General features: G+C 31.0%; 3 protein-coding genes across 3 annotated transcripts; 2 read left to right on the top strand and 1 right to left on the bottom strand.

The window, feature by feature from the left end:
* Positions 1-9891: 9891 nt before the first annotated feature.
* On the top strand, positions 9892-11647 carry LOC122859482 (zip homologous protein 2-like). The gene is made up of 4 exons (XM_044163098.1): positions 9892-10359; positions 10433-10614; positions 10710-10957; positions 11031-11647. Exons 1-4 carry the CDS (start codon positions 10245-10247, stop codon positions 11278-11280), a joined length of 795 nt encoding a protein of 264 aa, XP_044019033.1. The 5' UTR covers positions 9892-10244; the 3' UTR covers positions 11281-11647.
* On the bottom strand, positions 11412-14804 carry LOC122859481 (transferrin-like). Its single transcript, XM_044163097.1, has 7 exons — positions 14531-14804; positions 14200-14430; positions 13816-14097; positions 13588-13748; positions 13312-13457; positions 12093-13095; positions 11412-12002 (listed from the first exon to the last, which is right to left on the bottom strand). Exons 1-7 carry the CDS (start codon positions 14589-14591, stop codon positions 11691-11693), a joined length of 2196 nt encoding a protein of 731 aa, XP_044019032.1. The 5' UTR covers positions 14592-14804; the 3' UTR covers positions 11412-11690.
* A 927-nt stretch (positions 14805-15731) lies between these two features.
* LOC122859483 (modular serine protease-like) lies at positions 15732-19334 on the top strand. The gene is made up of 9 exons (XM_044163099.1): positions 15732-15959; positions 16022-16209; positions 16310-16523; positions 16622-16741; positions 16816-17150; positions 17584-17835; positions 17906-18340; positions 18425-18726; positions 18790-19334. Exons 1-9 carry the CDS (start codon positions 15775-15777, stop codon positions 18889-18891), a joined length of 2133 nt encoding a protein of 710 aa, XP_044019034.1. The 5' UTR covers positions 15732-15774; the 3' UTR covers positions 18892-19334.
* The last annotated feature ends 3838 nt before the right edge of the window (positions 19335-23172 follow it).

The following is a 23172-nucleotide window of genomic DNA, read 5'->3' on the forward strand; positions in this document are numbered from 1 at the left end:
GTTGCATTTTTTCGGATCCCCAAGATGGCGGTGATTCGGCCCAGCAATTTAGATAAGCACTGACGTCTGCCATCTTGAAGATCTGAAAAAAAATGAGACTTTCTGCAGTCCAATTCACAGGGCAAATTTTTTACAATTTTGAGCTTTTTTTTGCCGGTGATGGCGCTTGTAAAATTTTTTTTTATATAGATTTCACATACAAAAGCTCTACAAGCGTCGCCAGTGGAGGAAAAAAGCCCTAAATTGTAATGCCCTGTGAATTGGACTGCTGAACGGACCCTAATGGCAAGGAAGCGCTTAAGTCGTGCGGTCATTTGAAGAAAGTTTAGTAACCTAAACTTACTATTTATTTATTGTTATTTCTTTTTCCAAGTTCTTTTGTTCTCTTCAATCATCATTCATCAGTAATTTGTTCTTGTGTCTTAAAAAAAATTATTCAATTAACAAAGTCAACACATGACTAAAAATAAGGAATGCGTTGGTAAATTTGTAGCTTTCATATCGAGTAGTTCAGTGGAGTAGTGCAGTATGACTGTACACGAGTTGTTGTGCGCATTCAAGTGCACATGCGCGAAAATAAACGGAAAAAAAAATATTCAAAAGACGGCACCTAACAGCGTAAGACATGAAGGGCTGGGTCAGCCATGTTTTAATTCTTATTTTTTAAGATGTATTTGTTCGACGCCACTGTTCTCTCCTCTAGTTTAGATGATAGGCGCATTAAAGTGAAAAAAAATAAATACACAAAAGAAAGCACCTGTTGCCAACTGACTTTTTGCTGACTGCGCATTCAACCGCACACGCGCGGAAGTAAACAGGGAAAAAAAAAAAATATACAAAAGAAAGCACCTATTATGTTGCTATCTCTAGCAACACGTCCGTGCATTGGCAGCGTTCTTTGACTTTATTTTTTATGCATACCATGACCACTGAAATATAATAAAATTTATAATATAATATTTAGTTTTATTATATTTCAGTGACCATGACCATGCATACGCGCAGTAGCTGAAAAATTACGTGCATTTTTAGGTTCTCTGTTAGTGTGGGTTTTCACACATACGTAATTCAAAATTTTTACTTTATACCTCGGCTTGCAGCATGTCTTCCGGCTTCAATGTACTAATATTACTGACAACAAATATAATCAATCCCTAGAATCGAGTTACCAAACAATTCTAAGTGAGAATATTCCTCTATCAAAATAAATTTCCCAACAAACTGCGAGTTTCTGATTCATAAGTTTTCCTATCATAAAAATATAGGAATGACGATAAAACTGTATGCTTGTTGTTCTCAAGTTTCGAGATTGTTTCGTTATTCATCATTGGTAATTTGTTCTTGTACCTTGAAAAAAGATATTAAATCAGTGTTGGGTAGGTAAGATACCATGTAAGATACCGTATCTTACATCATCGGTTTCATACATCGAGGTATCTTACATTGCGTTCCCAGCGCCTCCTACGAATAAAAGTGGAACCTTCGTGCTACAATTTTTTTTTATCCGATAAATACATGTAATTCATTTATTAAATAAATAAAAATTCCAAAAACAAGCAGTAGCTAAGGAAAAGATGTAGCTAAGGAATTAATGTTGCTTAAAAAAGAATTTCTTTGGCAACTGTAATTCCTTAGCTCCATCTTTTCCTTAGCTACTATTTTTCCTTGGGATTTTTATTTATTTAAAAAATTAGTTATTTAGAATTAAAGCAACATTAATTCCTTAAAACATAATTTTTTGGCAACATTCATTTCTTAGCTAGATCTTTTTCTTAGCTATTGCTTTCCCTTGGACATTTGTATCATTAAAAAATAAATTTACATGTATTTTATTTATGAAAAAAATCAAAAAGGTCCAAAGAAAAGCAGTAGCTAAGGAAAAGCAGTAGCTAAGGAAAAGATGTAGCTAAGGAATTAAGGTTGCCAAAGATTTATATTTTAAGCAACATTATTTCCTTGAAACATAATTTTTTGGCAACCTTAATTTCTTAGCTACTGCTTTTTCTTGGACATTTGTATTATTTAAAAATAAATTTACATGTATTTTTTGGACATTTTTATTTTTGAAAAATCAAATGACATGTATATTATTTATTTAATATAAATAGAAAATGTCCGAGGAAAAGCAGTAGCTAAGGAAAAGATGGAGCTAAGGAATTAATGTTGCCAAAAAATTATGTTTCAAGCAACATTAATTCCTTAAAACTGGTTTTCCTTGATATTATATATATTTATATAACAAATAAATTACATGTACCAATATATATCGAGCAATAAGAACTAATTGTCGAGTCGACAGTCAATAAGAATGTTCAAAATGGCGTCAGAGGTATCTTACAGTTTCTTACAGTATCTTACAGTATCTTACTGTAAGTGTATGAAACCTCAAAAATCGACCATTTACCCATCACTGTATTAAATTAACAAAGTAAACATAATGACTGAAAATGACGAATCATTTGGTAAATTTTAGTTACTTAATTTTCTTCAAATGACCACAGAACTCTAGCGCTTCCCTGCAAACGCTCCGAGCATATGCCACTAGTTGTGTTTGATGGGTCTTCTCGGCTCAGTTCCGTCTCACTTAAGGCGCTTCAATTGTACGGTCAATTGGAGAACTACAAGTAATGCTCCAACCGGGTTCCTCCATTACCCGTAGTTCTCTAATTGACCATACAACAGAAGCACCATAAGTGAGACGGAACTGATCCGAGACGACCCATCGAACACAACTATTGAAATATAATAAAACTGCACCCGTATTCACAAGGCAAATTTTATACACTTTAGAGCTTTTTTTTGCCGTTGATGGCACTTGATGGCACTTGTAAAATTTTTTTTATATAGATTTCATATACAAAAGCTTCACAAGCGCTGCCAGTGGAAGAAAAGAGCCCTAAATTGTAATGCCTTGTGATTACGGGTGCTGCACCCGTATCCAGAGGATGTTCTCATTAGGGCTTTTTTCCTCCACTGGCGGTGCTTGTGGAGCTCTTGTAAGTGAAATCTATATAAAAAAAATTTTGTCAAGCGCCATCAGCGGAAAAAAAAGCCCTAATGAGAACACTTTTGCCCCGTAAATACGGGTGCTGGGGAGCGTTCGATACAGCAGTCCAATTCACAGGGCAAATTTTTTACAATTTAGGGCTTTTTTTTGCCGGTGATGGCGCTTGTCAAATTTTTTTTATATAGATTTCACATACAAAAGCTCACAAGCGCCGCCAGTGGAGGAAAAAAGCCCTAAATTGTAATGCCCTGTGAATACGGGTGCTGGCCGAGGCCAAAAATCCGGCCGATTTTTTATCATGGTTTATTTCATATGTTCGTTATAATTGTGCCTGTGTCAGTGCTGAGCGGCTAAAGACGCGAATGCGAATCATCCTTTCCATCGGCTGCGATAGTCTTAAGCGGTGTCTCCACGTTATAGAAATCTCATGAAAGTTCTTGTAGCAAGATCTTGCACGAAAAAATGGAACATGTCCTATTGGCTGCGATAGTCTTGCAAGGCTTTCAAAGGCTGATTTCCACCAAAATTCTAGTAATTATCTAGTGATAAAAGATCTTGCAAGCATTTTTATAGCGTGGAGACACCACTTTGTAAGGCTGATTTCCACCAAAATTCAAGTAATTATCTAGTGATGATAGATCTTGCAAGCATTTCTATAGTTTGGAGACACCGCTTTAGCCAATGCGCGGGACTCGGGAGTGTCACCAGAGAGAGCAGCATTTGGGTGTATTCTTCTCTCACTCACGCATGCGCATATTAAATCTTGTACAGTCAACGTCAAAACAAACTGGTACTACACGATATAAAAGTTACATTATATCTAAGAGCTCAAACTCACGACAAGCAATATTTCGCTTGTAAAACGCACTGAGCATGCGCAACGAGTTGGGTTGTGTCGAACTTGTAAACATGGCCGTTCTTATTCTCGTAAAACTAGTGATATATTCCTAGATGACGTGATTTTCTTAGTAATTTTACGTGTTGCGCATGCTCAGATCCCTCAGAATTATGTCGGCCATGATTACAAGCGAAATGTTGCTTGTCGAGAGTTTGAGCCCTAAGGCTTGTGGCCACTAGCATAGTTTTTCGACCAAGTTCTATGCCATTGTACTATGAAAGAAAAAGTTCACATATAACGGCTATAGGGCGGCGTTTTAAGCGTTTCTTGAATTTGTTTCAGCTGTACCAACTTGCTTACAAACACATCAATGATAAATAAAAATATAACCTTTCTTATTTGTTGACAATTTGATATTTTGACAGTCAATCATTATATATATGTACTATACATGTGTAAGTATAAACAAACAAATTTATTAACAACGCTAACCATTGTTGTTGTATTGTTTTAATGTTGGCTGTATCAAAAAAAAACTAGTGTGAAGTTAGCGGTTCTATGCTGAAAATGCTGCGTGCAGCATTTTTTCAACATAGCCTTCGGTGGCCATTTTCTAGTAAATTGCTAGTGAGATATAGTGACACAAGTGCTATGGCATAGAACTTGGTCGAAAAATTATGCTAGTGGCCACATGCTTTAATTTGAGTTGACGTGACTGTATTGACAAAAACAAAAACACTCCCAATTCGTTTCTTTCTCAGCGACACTTTTGACGCTAGAGTTCGGCTTCCAGTTTTATTATATTTCAGCAGTCCAATTCAGAGGGCATTACAATTTAGGGCTTTTTTCCTCCACTGGCGGCGCTTGTAAAGCTTTTGTATATAAAAAAAATTTTACTAGCGCTATCAGCGGCAAAAAAAGCCCTAAATTGTAAAAAATTTGCTAACCTGTATATGAGGAAACCTGTATATGTGTTGAGCTATTCCGAGTTCTGCCGTGAGCATCTCCTTCCTACCGTTCGCCACTTATTGGGAAAATAGGATGCTAGCAATTTATGTAGTATTATCATGGAGGTGTATACATGGTATACACCTCCATGAGTATTATATATATGATAAATCTTTCAAGGGTAGAGAGATTGTCTGCACCGTTTGAGGAAGCAAAATCGAGCCCCATGCGCAATTATTAAGGTTGAGTGTAAATAGAATTTCCCACTATACGATTTGTGATTTTTTGAGTTCATATTGAAGCCAGAATAATTATCTATCTTGTTGATTTTTTTCGGAATTTTCGTGGGTTGTTTTTTTTTAGATAATTGATGTCAAAGTTGACAACTTTAACACGTAGGTATAGGGACTGAACACATATTTTCTCCTGTAGCTCAAAAACTTTCTATACGACCCGAGGAACGAAATTTATATATATCTTTATATACCTTCATATATTCACATATAACTATTTTATATAATTATATAAAAATTTGAAGAATTTTTAAACTCTCTATATATAATTATATACAACTTTATAAGGTTACATACAGCTATATATAATTTTATAAAGTTATATATAAATGTGTACAAAGTTGTGAACGATTTGTGTATAAGTATATATAATTATATAAAGCTATATATTTCTAAAGTTTGGGCTGGTAGAAAACAATGAACTATTACTGAAATTTTTGTAGTAAATTCTTGAAATAACAATACGCAATCTTGAATTTTTTGTTAATTTTGTTGTAACTACTTATTTTTTAATTAATTGTTAAAGTCGACTACTTTTTTAGAGGTTAAACATAGGGTCTTACGGAGATCAAAGTTTAGTTTTCCATTACCTGGTTAGCCATTTTGAGAAAAACAATTACAGATTTACCAAAAACTAGAGATTTATAAAAGAAAAACAAAGGAAATTTTTGATGTAAAAATCAATAGGGCTTTGAGACCTTTTTAGAGTGAAACCGTCAAAAGAAGTTCACGAGGTATGTTATGCGCATGCACGAATATTGACGTACACAGAGACAAATTGTATGTCTGTGTGTACGAGAATTGTGAGTGGGGGGATGAAGCTGTTCATACAGATATACAATTTGCCTTTGTGTACTTCCATATTCGCGCATGTGCAAATGGTTTCTCATGATCTTCTTCTGCCGGTTTCACTCTATTTTACTTGAGTGGAAGTGAGAAACAAGATTTTCTCCTTCTTTTTTATTTCTTTCGCACTCATCGAAATATTATGTTTCTAAACGCCGTCCGAAAGAAGTCTCTAGATATGCGCGGGTAACACCTTAATTGTAAAAAAACTATGCTCCAAACCTCTTTTATTTTTTTTCTATACGTTATTTTGTCTCATTTTATAACCCGATAGTTTTTTTTTCATGATGTCATATTGTCGATTGGAGATATTGGTATTTTAATGGATTTTTTTTTGACAAAAATCGCATTCTCCATAAGAGCCAATGTTAAAAGTTGTCAACTTTAAAAATTAATAAAAAAAAAACGAGCTTCCAAACAATTACCAAAAAATCACATAAAATCGAGGGGCTATTCATTGGTGTAGTCATGGTGTAGTAAAGGTCTAGTAAAAATATAAATGTGATTTTAAATTAGAAAAGATCATATTTTTGATCACATTATGTGATTTATTTATTGATCACATTGATAGAATAATCACATAATGTGATCAAAAAAAATATAAAAGTATTTTAAATTAAAATGTGATCAAAAAATAAATCACATAATGTGATCAAAAATATAAATGTGATTTAAATTATCAGTGATTATATTGTCATAATTAGTGTGAGTGCTGTGTGTGTGAGTATGCAGCTGCGCATTCATCCAGCGAATTTATGATTTAGCTCTATCTGGCGTTCAAATTTTGAATTAATTAAAAAAACAAAAACATTTTAATCCATGGCGCGTAAACAGACACGTGGGTTCAGACGCCATAATGATGATAATTATCGACGCTCGATTCTCATTGGTCAACTTAAAACGCTAATAACTCGGGCACAAAGAGTCGTAGACCCAAAATTTAAAAACACGTACTATTTAAAATTTCACGTTCAATCTCGTGGTATACCTGGCATGCGCGACTTACGAGACATCCTGTATAAGTATATATATCAAGATATAATTAGATCTTGCTGCATTTTCGATACGATTAGATCTAATTATATCTACTTAGATCTGATTATATCTACTTAGATCTAATGAGATCTAGTTATATATAAGCATATATAAGTAGATCTTGCTACTTTCGGATTTAATTATATCTAAGTAGATCTGCGCGATTTTTTCCTGGGTAGTTATTTCACGTAGTTATTTGTAGTTTTATGTAGTATAGTGTCATATTTCGTAGTATTATGGAGTCATTCGCACACTGAAAAAAAAAACTTCTGTAAAATAGAAGTTTTCTTCTTGCAATAATTTTCTTGAATCATGAACAATCTGTTCTTGATTTGTGAAGAATATTTCTTATTTTGAGAAAAAAAAATTTCTTGAATCAAGACGTCTATGTCATAATCCATGACATGTACGTCTTGTTCCATGAAACATTTGTCTGAATTTTAGAAGTATCCTTCTTGGATTATGACAAAAAGTTTCTTGGCTCAAGGCAATATTGTTATAATCCAAGACTATTTTGTTATAATTTTAGAAGTATGATTCTTGGATTGTGACAAAAAGTTTCTTGATTCAAGGCAATAATGTCATAATCCAAGAGTATTTATGTTATGATTTTAGAAGTATTCTTCTTGGATTATGACAAAAAGTTTCTTGCTGCAAGACACTATTGTTTTGGAACAAGAAAAAAAAGGATTGAATAATTGAATAAATCAAAAAAAAACGTACATATGACATGGATTATGACATAGACGTCTTGATTCAAGAAATTTCTTTTTTCTCAAAATGAGAAATATTCTTCACAAATCAAGAACAGATTGTTCATGATTCAAAAAAATTATTTGCAAGAAGAAAACTTCTATTTCACAGAAGTTTTGTTCTTGGTTTTAGATTTTTTTTTTTTCAGTGCAATAATAAAGGAAAAATAAAAAGAAAAATGAGATCACAGTTCAAAAAATAAAACAATATTTTTTAAATGACATTAAAAAAAAAAATACAAATCTTTTTAATGAAAAGTATTAAAATATAAAATCGAAAGAAAAAAAAATATATACATACATTTTCTTGATGAACACTATAGTATCTATTTGACATATATTTATACAAATATATAAAATGATATTCTATATAAAATATTATTTGGTATTATTAAAGGTTTATTAAATGTATAGAATAAGAAAATAAATACATTCCAATAAATTAAATTCTATCATTATAACCCCTCATAAATAATCCCATCATATTATAATAATAATATTAATGATAATAATAATTATTATCCAATAATGATAGTATCAATAATATTAATTAATATATCAATAATAGAAATTATTATTATAATAATAATAAAAACTTTAAAAGTGTAGTCATTGTAGTATTGTACTCATCATATTTTGTTGGTGTAGTCAAGGTGTAGTTATTGTAGTTATTATAAGGTGTAGTAGGTGTAGTATCGTCTTTTTGACTACATTATCTAGTCATGGTGTCACTAAATCTGGCCGTGAGTAGCCCCTCGCATAAAATGTATTAGTATTTCAAAAATCTACTGTATAAATTTCATTTCTTTCTCATATTCCGAAAAAAATCATAATGTGATCAAAAATATGATCTTCTCTAATTTAAAATCACATTTATATTTTTGATCACATTATGTGATTTATTTATTGATCACATTGATAGAATAATCACATAATGTGATCAAAAAAAATGTAAAAGTATTTTCAATTAAAATGTGATCAAAAAATAAATCACATAATGTGATCAAAAATATAAATGTGATTTTAAATTAAAAATGATCATTTTGTCATAATTAGTGTGAGTGCTGTGTGTGTGAGTATGCAGCTGCGCATTCATCCAGCGAATTTATGATTTAGCTCTATCTGGCGTTCGAATTTTGAATTAATTAAAAAAACAAAAACATTTTAATCCATGGCGCGTAAACACACACGTGGGTTCAGACGCCATAATGATAATAATTCACGACGCTCGATTCTCATTGGTCAACTTAAAACGTTAATAACTCAGGCACCAAAGCGTCGTAGACCCAAACTGTAAAAACATGTACTATTTAAAATTTCACGTACAATCTCGTAGTATACCTACTGTTCGCGACTTACGCTTCATCCTGTATATGTGGTTGTGTTATAAGCACTGAGAAAAGGCTCTGAATCTATAGAGCTGTAAGTCGCTTGTCAGTGTGAAGCATAATTTAAAACTTGTTGAACCAAATAATCAAAAAAAATCTAGTTTTTAGTCAAGTTTGTCCACATTTTTTTTCGTAAAATAATTGCTCCTCAACGAATAGCCTTTGTTTACTTCATGTTGGATTGTATGCTGAAAAACTTCTCTTTAATTTCATTTTATATGAGGACAAACTGCAAGTGCAAAATAAAATTGATAAAATATTGTCAATTATAAAATTCGTTTTTAGCCAGGTAGCAAAGTAACGAATCAAACTTTGGTGTCAAAATATTAAAATAGTTATATCCTGAGATAGTTATTGCACCCTGAAAACAAGTACCTATATTGAATAATGTCATATGAACATATGTTTATTATTTATTTCTTCAAAAATATATATTTGTACTACACTACTGTTGTTCTCTTATTCATTAAAAAATTTCGTTTTTGAATAACTGAATAAATAATACATAAAAATAAAATTTATTGTTTTTTTATTTATTTTTACTAATGAATATATTATATCACAAAATTCACAAACCTTGAATATTAAAAATTATATTATTACTTTTAATATAAATTATTAATAAATTTCAACTAAGTACTATTCCAAAATCAAAAACTTAAAAAGAGTATTTCACATTGGACCAATCATAGAGTTTCAAATTTCGCACATGCGCGTTAATGTGAAAAAAAAAAAAAAAAAATTGACAGCTCAGAATGCAGGCTATGTAATTTGTGATGTAATCACCTGCAGTGCCAGTGTTACACTTATTTTCAGAGATCTACTAAGGCCTTCCATTCTCTGACTATTTACTGCTATTTACATAGCGATTGATATTATTTATTAAGTTAATTGAGACGAAATGGCCATTATTTCCCCACAAAAAGTGAGAGAAAATAAAAACATGTAATTTACTGGTTTAAATTGTAATACCGCTCAATCAGAAACTGTTCTAGTTGCATGTTGACGTTGTTGTTATTCTTATAAAACAGAAAAAATATTTCAAATCGGTTTGGAATATTATTGATATTTTAAATTTTTTTCAACAACAAAAATAACATTTAGTAAAATATTGAAAAAAGTTCAAGATAATTTAAAATGGATGTTATTGAGTTTTTTTGTAATAAGTGCTGGAGTCCAATGAAAGGTTCAAAATATGCATTTTCCATCACCGAGTGTGGGCATATTTTTTGCCAAAAATGTATGAAAAAAGGTTTGTCGATATTTAAAGTACTTTATCTTAAAACTCTTCCTCAAAATTAATTAATCTTGTATTTTTTTTTAAGCTGGTAATTCATGTGCTAAATGTAAACTAACTGCAGTTAAATCTTTGGTTTTAAATCAGCCACTTTGTGCATCAGTTTCAACACTCTTCAACCCTCTTGTTGAAACAGTTAATCAACTTGGAGCATCAACTAAATTTCAATTAGGACAGTACCATAGTCTTATTGAACGTTACAAAGAATTAGTATGTTAACGATTATATTATTTTCATCTTATTTTTGTTTCCATTAAATTAAAATTTACTTCATGATTTTGTGTTTATTTCTGTAATTTCTGTAGGAGAAAAAATATGAAACATCAAAAAAGTCATATTGGCAGTTGATGCATCACTTAAAACAGATTAATGCAGATAAAGAAAAATACAAAACCAAGTTGTCAGAAAAACAAAGACAAAGAAACTATCAGCCAGGTAATACCACCATATCTCAAGATTATGGATCACCATTGCAACCTTATGACAAAAAGTTCACCAATGGATTTCCATATTCACCACCAAGTACTTTTCGGGGATCAGTTGAAGACACACCGTGAGTATAATGATGCTTTAAAGTACTATTAACAAAAACGACAAAAACATAAGACATTAATCAATTATTGCAGATGCTCATCACGTGCGAGTTCAAATCAAAATTTCAAGACTCCAGAATCTTTTAATTCTGCATCAACAATCCAAGGAAGCAGCTGTACTCAGTCACACATTACCCCTGATGGTTTTAGAATCCCACTAAGTACCAGAGTACCCAAATCAGCTGGTAGATATTCAGTAGTTTCTTCAGAATCGTCTAATCTTACTCTACCATTCAGAAATTTCAAACCCTTTGGTTCTTCCAATTTCTTTCGTCAACAATGATGCATACTGGAATTGGTTTTTTTTACCTTGAATTGCTAATTGTTTTTGAATTTTTCTAAGTTTGAACAAAAAAAAACAATCGAATTAATTAAACATTTCATTCCATGAAAAACATTAACAGAGTAAAATCGATAAATATTATTATTTGTTTATTTATTTTTTAGTTTTTTAAATTTAATTTCATAAAAACAAATTTAATCCATAAATTAGTAAAAATAATAATTTGGGAATTATAAATATTACCCAATAATAAAAATTTAAGTTTTTTTTTTGTTCTATTTAAAAATTATTATTATTTCCATTGTTCTTTTTTGTATAATTGTTATTGTTTATATAATATATAATAAACTTTTTAATTGATATTTAATATTATCTGATATATTCAGTATTGATTTAATATAATTTTATAATTACTGAAGCAATATGTATGCTAATAAAAAAACTACTATAAAATTAGAAATATTTTTCAAACTACCAGACGTGCAAGTATCGATTTTGCTGAATAATTCTTTGTACGCTAAGACACTTTTTATGGTAGAGTTTGGTGCTTCAAGTGCAATTGTTGAATCCTTGAATAGCAGATCTGAATGATCAGTAAATGAGTCGTAAATTCTAATAGCACGTCTTGAGTCAGGACGATAACCAAGCCAATCTTCTAATTTCAATAGTGCAAGAGTTGTATCTAATATCCTTATTTTTGAATCGTCTCTGCGGCCAACGAGCTGAAAACAAAACGATATACAATAACAAATGTTGGATTTCCAATTTTTTTTTTTAATTACTAAAATATTAAATAGTTAATTAAAATATACCTCACTATCGATGGTGATAGAAAGAGCACAATTATCATCAATATCAAATCCAGTGTAACCAGCTAGACTTCCATTTCTACAAAGTACTCTGTATTCATTTTGATTAACAATTTTTCGATCAATTAATTTTTTCAAGTTTTTCGGTTCAATAAAGCCAATATCACCAGGTCCTTCGAGACATTTAAGAACTCCTTTATCACCAAAAAATTCATTTTCTCTTCCAGCAGAACACGTAGAATTATTGCCTAATTCATTTGGACAAATTTCACAAAGTTTGTTCAATATATTTATGTTTTCACCGGCAACATCTGAATAATTGATATCTTTTATTCCTGGTGTACATGCTGATATCACTAAATTTGCAACTGCTTCGGCATAATCACAGGTATCAGGTATAATTTTATGAAAACGAGCTGTATTTATAAACGAAATCCATGATATTCCACCGTAATCAGGAAAACACAGATATTTATTTTTAATTTGTTTAAAATTTTGAATTTTATATTCACTATCATCACGTATAATTGCAATGACTTTACTGTTTTTATCCTCCATTGTTTCTGGGTATAAAATTGATGTTAAATTAAATTTTACTCTAGCCAAGTGTCCTTGATTTGAATCAATTGTAATAATATCAGTTTTATTTTCGTAAATATCACGAAGACAGCTTTCAGTTGAATTTTTTTCTATACAAGTAAATTTTGGTTCAATTCCAAGTAACAATGCTTCTTTTGCAATAAAATTACATTTTTTTGTTTCTCCTTCATTTAGTGTACACCAACGTATGTCATGTCCACATGATCGTTCATTTAAATCTACTTCTCTACCACGTACTAGATAACTTTTTAGACTTATTGATTCATTAATAAATATTACTTTTGTATCTTCTTGTATTATTTTGTTAAGAGCTATGAGCCAGGCATCAGGTGGTATTCTTGAATCCATGCTTGGATTTGTCGAGAGCCATTCTTTGAGACTAGTGGCCAAATCATTTACTCGTTCACTAGAAAAAATAAATGAAAATTTGAACATGGTAAAAAAATTTCTCGGGAATTTAATTTGTTTTTTCTCCGTAAAGTTTATTTCTTTTTTAAAGAAAAAATCCAGAAATAAATCCGAAGTAATCCTCGAAAGAAGAATTAAAATATATTATTCTAAACGCTGCTCTGACTTTAAATAATGTTTTATTTATTTTTAAATAGAATATATGTCTTATTACTTTCTTGTAAGAATCAATCCCCAAGGCTGTTGAATCCAGGCACAAGGATTTGACTGGGTCAAAGGTTGAACAGTGCCTTGTGGACAGAGAAATTGATAGCTAGGTTTGGTAGTTGAACTAGTTGATGAAGGATTACTCTCATTGATCTAAAATCAAACAAAATTGAAAAAAAAACAGTATTAAAAAAAAAATATATAAAAGCGCGTGTTTTATTTATTAAAAATATAATTAATGAACATATAGAAAGTTTTAAAATTTATGTACTTAAAGAATTACCTTAAAGAATTGATGAACATATTCACCGGCAACATACGCAGCGTTTCCACGCCCCGATGTTAAACACTCAAGTGCACCTATATGACCATGATGTAAGTTATTTGAATATTTACAATTTTCTCGGTCATCGCATAGTTGACAAAGTTCAGGATATTTTTCCTCTATAATAAAATAATAATAATAATAATGATAATAATAATAATAAAATTATTGCGATAAGATACTAACTTAATCTTTTATCTTCAGTTGATTCAAGTACCCAGTCACCAGGCCGGCACGCCGTTCCGAAAAAATCTCTTATATTTTCAACTTCATTCTCAGCAACTGATGACTCATTTCGGCAAATATGTTTATACGTTTTACGTTCCAAGAATTTTAATATGTAATCGTTCCAGATTTGTGTATGACTAAATCCTGGATGACATAATCCACCTTTTTCTAAACCTGACACACCTTCGTTGACATTGTAATTTGAAGGAACTACAACGACACTTTGGAACTGCCATTCTTCTGCATGGTGAAAAATATCGAAAAAATAAATAAAAATAAAACAGTTTAGAAAAAAGATGAATGATTATACTTGTCATGTATCTATTTGCTTGATATATTTACCATTAACACGTTCGATATGTTTAAGCTGCGCTAGTGGTGTAAAATCATCTGGATAAAATTGATAGGCAAGTATAAGTTCTTCAGCATCGAAAACACCAAAATCAGCTTTTCCATCGTGCAATTTCATTGCACAATCAGCACTGTCTGTTACTCTGACACATTTAACAAATCCACCACGAGAAAGACTGTTACATGTCGAATCGTCAATTGTTTCTGGTGCACATAGACGATCTGTATTTAAAAAAAAATTAAGATAAGCTAACATTCAAGTGAATTGTAAATTATAAGTCGAAAAAAAATTAATAAATTAATTTAAATAAATAAAACTTGCATGTATTTTCTGCCCAAGATATTCTAAAAATAACGAAGGCAAGTGCAAAAAAAAATTTCATTTTGACCAATATTGTTTAACCATACACTTGAAATTTTTTTTAATCAAAGAAATTAAACTGACTAAAAAAAATATATCTTTTCGCACTGAGGCTTGATCTGAAACTAGGCGTCACCCTCCAAGTACTTACTGCTGCTGATAATTTTTTGGTCTTTTTTTTATTTTGATAACGATGAGCCATCCTCACACACCTTGGATATACAAACGTGATTCTATTATATATACAAGCTGACGCATTCGATATCACGATTGACTGTCGAAATAAAAATATATCAAGTAAGTATATGTAATCTTTTACTGTTTCTTTTTTTTTTTTTTCCTTGTACGGAAAATCTAAGATAATATTCATCAAATGTATAAAAATAAAATTTCATATATAACTTTAGACTTTTTAAAAGGTTGTAAAAACCTATATTTTTTTTTCTTTGAATGAAAGTATAAATATAAATGTTACCAGTTATTTTTTATTTAAATTTATATGTAAATTAATAACAAGAGTAATAACAAAAAGTTTTCCTTTTTGAAAGTTAAGATAATTGCTTATGGAATAGTGCTTAAACAACGCAAATTAATATTAGAAACTCTCAATTGCCTGAATGAAAGAAATCTTTGACTGAATTATTGAGAGTTTTCCAATAATAATATATGAAACTTAAAAAATTTTCTTATTTACTGACAGCTGCATAATTCTTGGTTTTATTTGTCCTTCAAATCATTTTTTAAATTACGGGCATGCATAATTTAAAAATGTATATACGGGAAAATTTGCATTTTAATATACCGTAAAATGTGACAGCATTTAATTTTATCTATTTTTGTTTGAGAATTTGTAATTGAATTATTTCAACATAAAATGTTTGATGAGTAACTGATAACAGCAAATTTATTATCATGTTTCCGAAACAAACACATAAAATGAGTAAAAGAAAATTATGATGCTTTACGCTTGAAAATCGTGCATAATAATTTACTGAACAATTCTTTTTATGGCTGGTAAATAATAAGAAGAAAAACATATTTGAAAAAAAGATTTTAGTATTATTATTTTTATGCTTTTTTTGTAAACGTCGATTTGCATATGAGAATATCGTTATTTGTCATATATAAAGGAGACTAATAATTACAATAATTTTCAGTTGAAAGAAAAACAAAAAACAACATACTTTTTTAAAATTTTCGTTACAATGAAAACACTTTTTATCATTCTATCATTGCTTTTAGATGATGGTGTTTATTCCAATTCCATAGGACAAGTTCGAGAATTTTTGTGTATTGATGGAACGAAAATTGATTTAATGAGAGTCTGTGATGGAATCGTGGATTGTCCAGATTCTTCAGATGAAACAAGGAAATTATGTCATCACGTTGTGTGAGTTGAAGTATTTTTATGCTAATAAATAATTATTAATTTTCAAAATATTTTTTCAATAGATGTCCTTTGTCTTCATATAGATGTGATTACGGTGCTTGTATAGAAAAATCACTTCGCTGCAATGGTTTTCAAGACTGCATCGATGAAAGCGATGAATTTCATTGTGATATCAAAGAACCGTGCTCAAATCACGGGTATCGCTGTTTTCATTCACTTGAGTGTATTTCTCTGTCAAAAACTTGTGATGGTAAATAATTATAAATCAATAAAAACAAAATAAAAATATTCTTGAACTATTATTTTTTTTTATTTTTTATTAAATTTTTTTTTTTTTTGTATAAATTTAGGTTATCTCGATTGTGCTGATGGTAGTGATGAAAGCACTGGAATTTGTGCAAGTTTTCCATGTCCAGGTTCCACATTTCAGTGTAATTATGGTGGTTGTATTCATTTAGAAACAATTTGCGATGGTACGTATGATTGTATTGATGCGAGTGATGAAGATATTTCAATGTGTACTGCAATAAATTGTGGTGATAAATGTTTTGCTTACAAATGCAAGTAAGTTGAATTATTCTAAATAATTCCGACATAAAAATTATTCTAATAAATTAAGAAAAAAAATCAAATGCATTTGAAAATTGATAAAATTTTTACAGGGAACATGAATTTACTTGTAAAAGCGAAGGTCAGTGTGTAGATTCATCACGAGTTTGTGATGGAATTATTCAATGTCGAGATGCCTCGGATGAAGATATTGAAACCTGTTCATTGAGACAGTAAAAAAAAAAAAAAACAATTACTAAATCAAATCTATGACTACTAAATGGAAATATACTATGATTTTTTTTAGATGTGCTGATGGATTTTTTCGATGCAAATATGGTGCTTGTATACCAGAAAAATTAAAATGTAACTCTGAGCGAAATTGTCATGATTGGAGTGATGAAGATGAGTCGATTTGTGGAATTGCATTGCCAAATGGAGCTTGCCGTTTACCATCAGTAAAACCAGGAACACATTATTCCGTCTTTCAATGTCCACATTGTCAACCTGGCGATGTTGTTCCAGAACTAACACGTTTAGATTTTTTTTGTGATAGTAAAGTGAATAAGTTTTTGGAAGGCTTGTCAAACGTTTTTTGTCAGAATAATCAATGGTTGCCATATGTTACAAGCTGCTATACTGGTATATATATGATAATTTTAAAAAATAAATTTATTAATTTTAAATATATTTTTAATAATACTTAAGAGAGAAGTTTGTGAAAAAAAAAAAAAGTGGAAAATCACTTTGAATACAAAGCTCTTGCACCAAAATCAACTCATTTTTGATAAAAAGTTAATCTTCTTCTAAGGCAAATGCATGGGTTCATAGGTAGAAGAATACACGGCGTCGACAAACCCCTGCATTCACCTTGGAGAAGAAATCAAGAAATTGATAATTTTAATTTAATTCGGCATCGTTTGCACTCAAGAACATTTATCTTTCAACAGCAACTTTTTTTTAATATAAGGTGTTAAATATTTTGATAAATTGTATATCATGAAACTGCATACAAAGATTCTAAAAATATGTGTGATAAAAAAAAGAAATATCGTAATTTGAGAATATTTTATAGATTCTGAATTTATTACTTGTGTTCCTCTGAACTCGCGTGGTGCTCGACAACGTTGTGAAGTACTTTGGGGACCACATGAAGGCTGGATTAATTGCAATGGATCAATACCTGTTGGTACTCATGTGACACTAGAATGTCCAGAATTTTATGAACGTGAGTCTGGTTCTTATCACAGTACTTGTCTTCATGATGGGACTTGGAGTCAATTTCCATTACAATGTCAACCAATTTGTGGTCTTCGTGAAACTTCAGGTAAAAGTCAGACTCTTATTATCCTTAAGTTATTGATAAAAAGAAAGTAAAAATAATTCATTTGTTTTAGCTTTGCCTCTCATTGTAAAAGGCTGGGAAATATCACCAGAAGAGCCACTACCCTGGCATGCAACGTTATTCTCTCATGATGATGGTCAATGGATTTTTTTTTGTGGTGGAACTTTGATTAGTGAGCGCATTGTGTTAACAGCTGGTCACTGTGTCTGGAAAACAGATCCAAAAACAATTCGTGTGATTCTTGGTGGTTTTTCGAGTAACTTTAGTCTTGACAAAGAAGATAAGGAGACACAAGTTTTTGACATTTTTAATATCAAGCTACACAGATCTTATCATGATCACGAGGGGAATTATGGGTCAGATCTTGCTGCATTGATTCTCAATGGATCTGCTATCATGTCTTCCAGAGTAAAACCTGTTTGTCTTAATTGGTCAGCTGACTTAAATGTTTCTCTACGAGAAAATGGTGAAATCGGTCTCGTTGCGGGTACAATTGAAAAATATCTACTTTAATAACTCTAAATTATTTTTTATCATACTTTTATATTTTTTTCGACATATTAATTTGTAGGAATGGGGATTACTGAAAATGATACATTTAGTAAACACCTTAGAGTGACAACTGTGAAATTGATTGACGAAAATGAGTGTCGCGAGAGTCAAAAAAGAGATTTTCGTAGATATTTAACATACACAACTTTTTGTGCTGGATGGAATAACGGAACTGCTGTTTGTAATGGTGATAGTGGTGGTGGATTGGCTCTTCGGAGACCAAATACAACAATTTGGGATCTCCATGGAGTTGTTTCCATTAGTCCTCGAAGAATTGGAACTAGTATTTGTGATCCACAATACTATACAGTTTTTACAAAGGTAAAAAAAAATATCTATAAAATTCTGATTAGTATGTTTAATCCAATTGTGTTTTTATTCTAGATATTGATTTACAGTGATTGGATCGATAATATTTTAAAAGAAATTCAAGTTGTTGGACCACCTGATTTGCAACAAATCCCTAATCGAGATGCTATTATATAAAGCATGAGGAATTCTTAAGTTACATTTTATATTTTCAAAATAGCATATTTTGTAAAATTCTGTGATAGACGAGGGGTTATATATAAGGCGAGATAGAGTGACACCATTACTTTAAAAAGTAGTCGACTACACGATCGTCGACTGTCTACACTTTACACTGACTATGACCTCGACTACAATCAATAGTAGTCAACTTCAAACAAGAAAAAGATCTGGTAACGTTTGTTGGGGCGTGTGGCCCGCGTTACCGTTGAAAATTAAAAATTTTCAATACTCCGGCTAGGGCCGTGTTAAATTTTATCTTTTAAATGGTTTTTAAAAGTAACAATACAATAATAGTACATTTTTTTTTATTTTTCTGAAAATCGATTTTTTTTTTTTTTTCGTTCAAGTTAAGGCAAGCTATAACTTCTGTTAGAATCAACGGAATGACTTCATATTAGGCTCAAAAAACGTGGTTTTTAAAACTCTATCGCCCTCAAAGTTTATCCTGATTCCAATAGTCATAGGAAGTGACGAACAATACAATATACGCTTCTGTGTTGAGAAAGTTTCAAGTCTGGAATGTTCACGATGTATTTGCTGGTGTCGGACTTGTATCGAGCTTGACAAAGTGTTCTCGATACAGTCTTGTGTTCAGGCTTGACATTAAAATATAAAATATAAATAAACAATTATTATTAATTTATTAATTTGACATTATTATTTTTTACGCGATACAATTTGAATTAACGATGATTATGTGAACGAAAATAAACAAAATCGATCCTAGTTTCGAACTCCATTTATCAAGTCGATACGATTCATGAAAGAGTCAGTCAAAATTTTTATATGAATGAATTTATTCGAGTCAATACACAGTCCTTGTAAAGCCTGGCACGATAGTCAAAACCTATAATTTTTATTTAAAATGTCTATTTACAATTTATAGATCTAATTAATTTTTTTAATGAATATGCACAAGTAAGTCCGTGTGAGGCTTGGTAAAACGTTGACACATTGTGACAAAACAAGGCTTGACACCAGCGATTATTGGGCCTGTAGGCCGGTTAAGACAACGACAGTCTTTGTCAAGCCTGTGTTAGAACTCGTAGGCAAAACAAAAGCTTGACATTGAATTCTGTGTGAGGCCGGTTAAAGACAACAGTCTTGAAGCCTGTATTAACGAGGCTCGTGTGAGGAAAACTTGACACCGGCTTGAATTATTAAAGCCTGTGTGAGGCCGGTTAAAGACAACTCTTGTGTCAAGTGTGTTAACGATGTGAGGCAAAAACAATTGACACCGTTGAATTAGGATGTCCGGTTAAAGACAACACAGTCTTGTCAAGCCTAGGCTCGTGTAAGGCCGGAGAAAACAATCACAAGCTTGTGTCAAGCCTGTGCTCCCATCGATACACGATCCCACAAGCCTGGCACAGTTATTCAAGCCGAGAACTCCTACCTGTCAATTTTTTTATTTTTGAAACAAAGAGACATATTTCAAAAATTCTATTTTTACTATTTTATGAAAACTATAATTTTTTTTGAAAAAAGTTTCGACTAGAAGTTGTAGGATTTTACCACACATGCTTTTTAAGTCTTATACAAAGTATCTAGGACGATTTTCTCGAAAGTTAGAGCGTTTTTCAAAAATTACTCGAAAACTAGGAAAGCAATAACTTTTGATAAAATTATAGTAAGACTGTATTAGGCTCAAACAACGCGTCTTTCGAAACTCCATCGCCCCTCATGAGAAAGAGCATTATCTGTTCAGTCACTTTTTTTTTTTTTTCTAAAAACTAAATGGTTTTTTTTTAATTTTTATGAAAAATGTGATCCATAGATCAAAATTTTTCCAAAAGGCGATAGAATTTTCAAATACGCATGTTTTAAGCCTAATATGAAGTCTCTAACACCATTTCATCACGAGTTATTGTTTGCCTAAAAAATAAAAACGGCACAAGCTATAACTCAAAATGGAGTAGTCGCAGAGGTTTCATATTAGGCTTAAATTAATCGTTTTTCAAAATTCTATAACTTTTTCACATGAATTTCTAACGTACGAATAGTATTTTTCGTGCAAAAAAAAAAAAAAAAAAACACAATTTTTTTTTTTTTCGTTTTTTGGGAAAAAAAAAAATGGCCGAATAGATATCGCTTTCCTCTATCAAGGGCGATAGAATTTCTAGAGCCGCTTCTTTTGAGCCGAATCCGAAGTCTTTACGACGATTAGTTTAGAAGTTATGAACGTTTTTTTTTTTTGGAGATAAATCCAATACTGCGGCCGAGCCTTTCAGCTCCTAGCCTCCGTAAAAAATGCCACTACACATTTTTTGTATTTTGTATAAATTTTTGTGTACTATTCACATGGCATCTGGTGGCATGAACTATTTCCAGACCATTGAAACTACATAAAAATTTTTTATGGTATAGTTTGTTGACGATCATACTATAGTAAAAATCTGGAATTATTGAATATTTTATAAATGTGTGCGTGATTCAGATTATACATCTATAGAAAATCTGAATATTTGATTCTGGAAATCAAACAGATTTTTTTTTTATCTTATGTTTAAATGAAATAATTATCTACATTGTTAATTTTTTTCAATTTTTTTTTGTTCGGTTTTTTTTTAGATATTTACTGTCAAAGTTGACAACTTTAAGGAGGTTATGCAGAAATTACTCTTTTTTTTTTAAATATAATGAGAATGTTCTGAAATTTTGTACACAAGTAGATCTTTTCATTCTGAATACAACGGTATAATTATTTTCTTATGTTGATCGGTTAAATTTTTTGTAATTAATTATTGAAAATAATATTTAACATTGGCTCTTATGGAGATTTCAACCATTTTTTTCGGATAGAAAAAATGATGAAAAAGTCTTGAAAAAAATCACACATATACTAGAAACCGAGTTTTATTAATTGCGTGAAAAATTTTCATATGTTGATCGGTCAATTAATGAGAAATTAATTATAAACTTTACAAAAATTAGATGTGGCAACGTATGGCATGTTCAAACACACACACACATCCCTGCAATCCCATATATTGTATACGGGGCGCAGGCGCTTTTCACTTTATTTTTTTACAGTGTAGCCAGATTTCAGTTTTGTCTGTGACGTCAGAAGCGCCCCGCAACACCCGCAATGAATTTGTGCATAACCTCCTTAACACGCAAGGTATATATAGGCGGTACCTCATATTTTTATTAATAACTTTTTCAAAACGCAGCAGAAAACGTTAGATTTCTATCAGTTTGTAGCGCTAGAAAAGACAAGTTTTTTGATATAAATTTTTAGTATTTCGTCTTTTTCGTTTAAAAAATAAATATAACTTTGAAATTCAAAAATTTCGCGAGAAGCTCAGCACACAGGCATGAACACAAGCATGCTGGTTAGATTTCTATCAGTTTGTAGCGCTAGAAAAGACAAGTTTTTTGATATACGTCGTTTAAAAGAAATTCAATTTCGCGAGAAGCTCAGCACACAGGCATGAACACAACCATGCATGGTTTCAGGGGTGCGTTCCGTAGAGGACCACGGTCTACCAAAAATAGGTGGGTTTATCATGGTGAATTTAATTTCGTTGTAGTGTCAGCACTGCTATGTATTAGAAAACGTAAACAAACATAAGCAAACGTAAACACCGAAAAATATGATTAACGTATTATAACGAAAAAAATAATTTGGCATCAATTAAAATAGTCGGTGTATATTGTTGTTATCTCAATTATTTAGCCTGTAAATTGTATTTCTTTTCAAAGTTAATGCTTCAAAACATATCATAACTCAAATGTAAGGTTAGGACAGCACTTATATTTTTGTTATCTTTCAAGATCTCAAACTGGCTGATGTTGCTGTTCATTTTCAACAAAAACAACAATTACTACCGACATCAGTCAATAGATAATGTGTTTGAAGTGGAATTTTTCTTTTCATTTTGTTAACTGTTATTAACAAATTTATTGTTTTAATAATTTTATTCAGTACGAAATTCAGTAAGCACCACATCCACAACATTAACAATACATACATAGAAAGGTGTAAAAAAAAGTATACATGAGACTGGTTATTTTTTAGGGATTCCTAGGGAGATTTTTAATTTTTATGGATCCACTCTGATTATGGCCAAAAAGGACCGCGGTCCCCCTACGGAACGCACCCCAGTGTACGATGTAATCTTCGCTTGCTGGTGTGTAGCCACGCACACACACTACGAAAGAACTTGGTTTTTTCATCAGTGGCGCCACAAAAAATTTCAGGACACGGGAATAAAACATAGAGTTATTGATATA

The sequence above is a fragment of the Aphidius gifuensis genome, linkage group LG6 (assembly GCF_014905175.1).
Source record: "Aphidius gifuensis isolate YNYX2018 linkage group LG6, ASM1490517v1, whole genome shotgun sequence".
NCBI classification, from domain to species: Eukaryota; Metazoa; Arthropoda; class Insecta; order Hymenoptera; family Braconidae; genus Aphidius; species Aphidius gifuensis.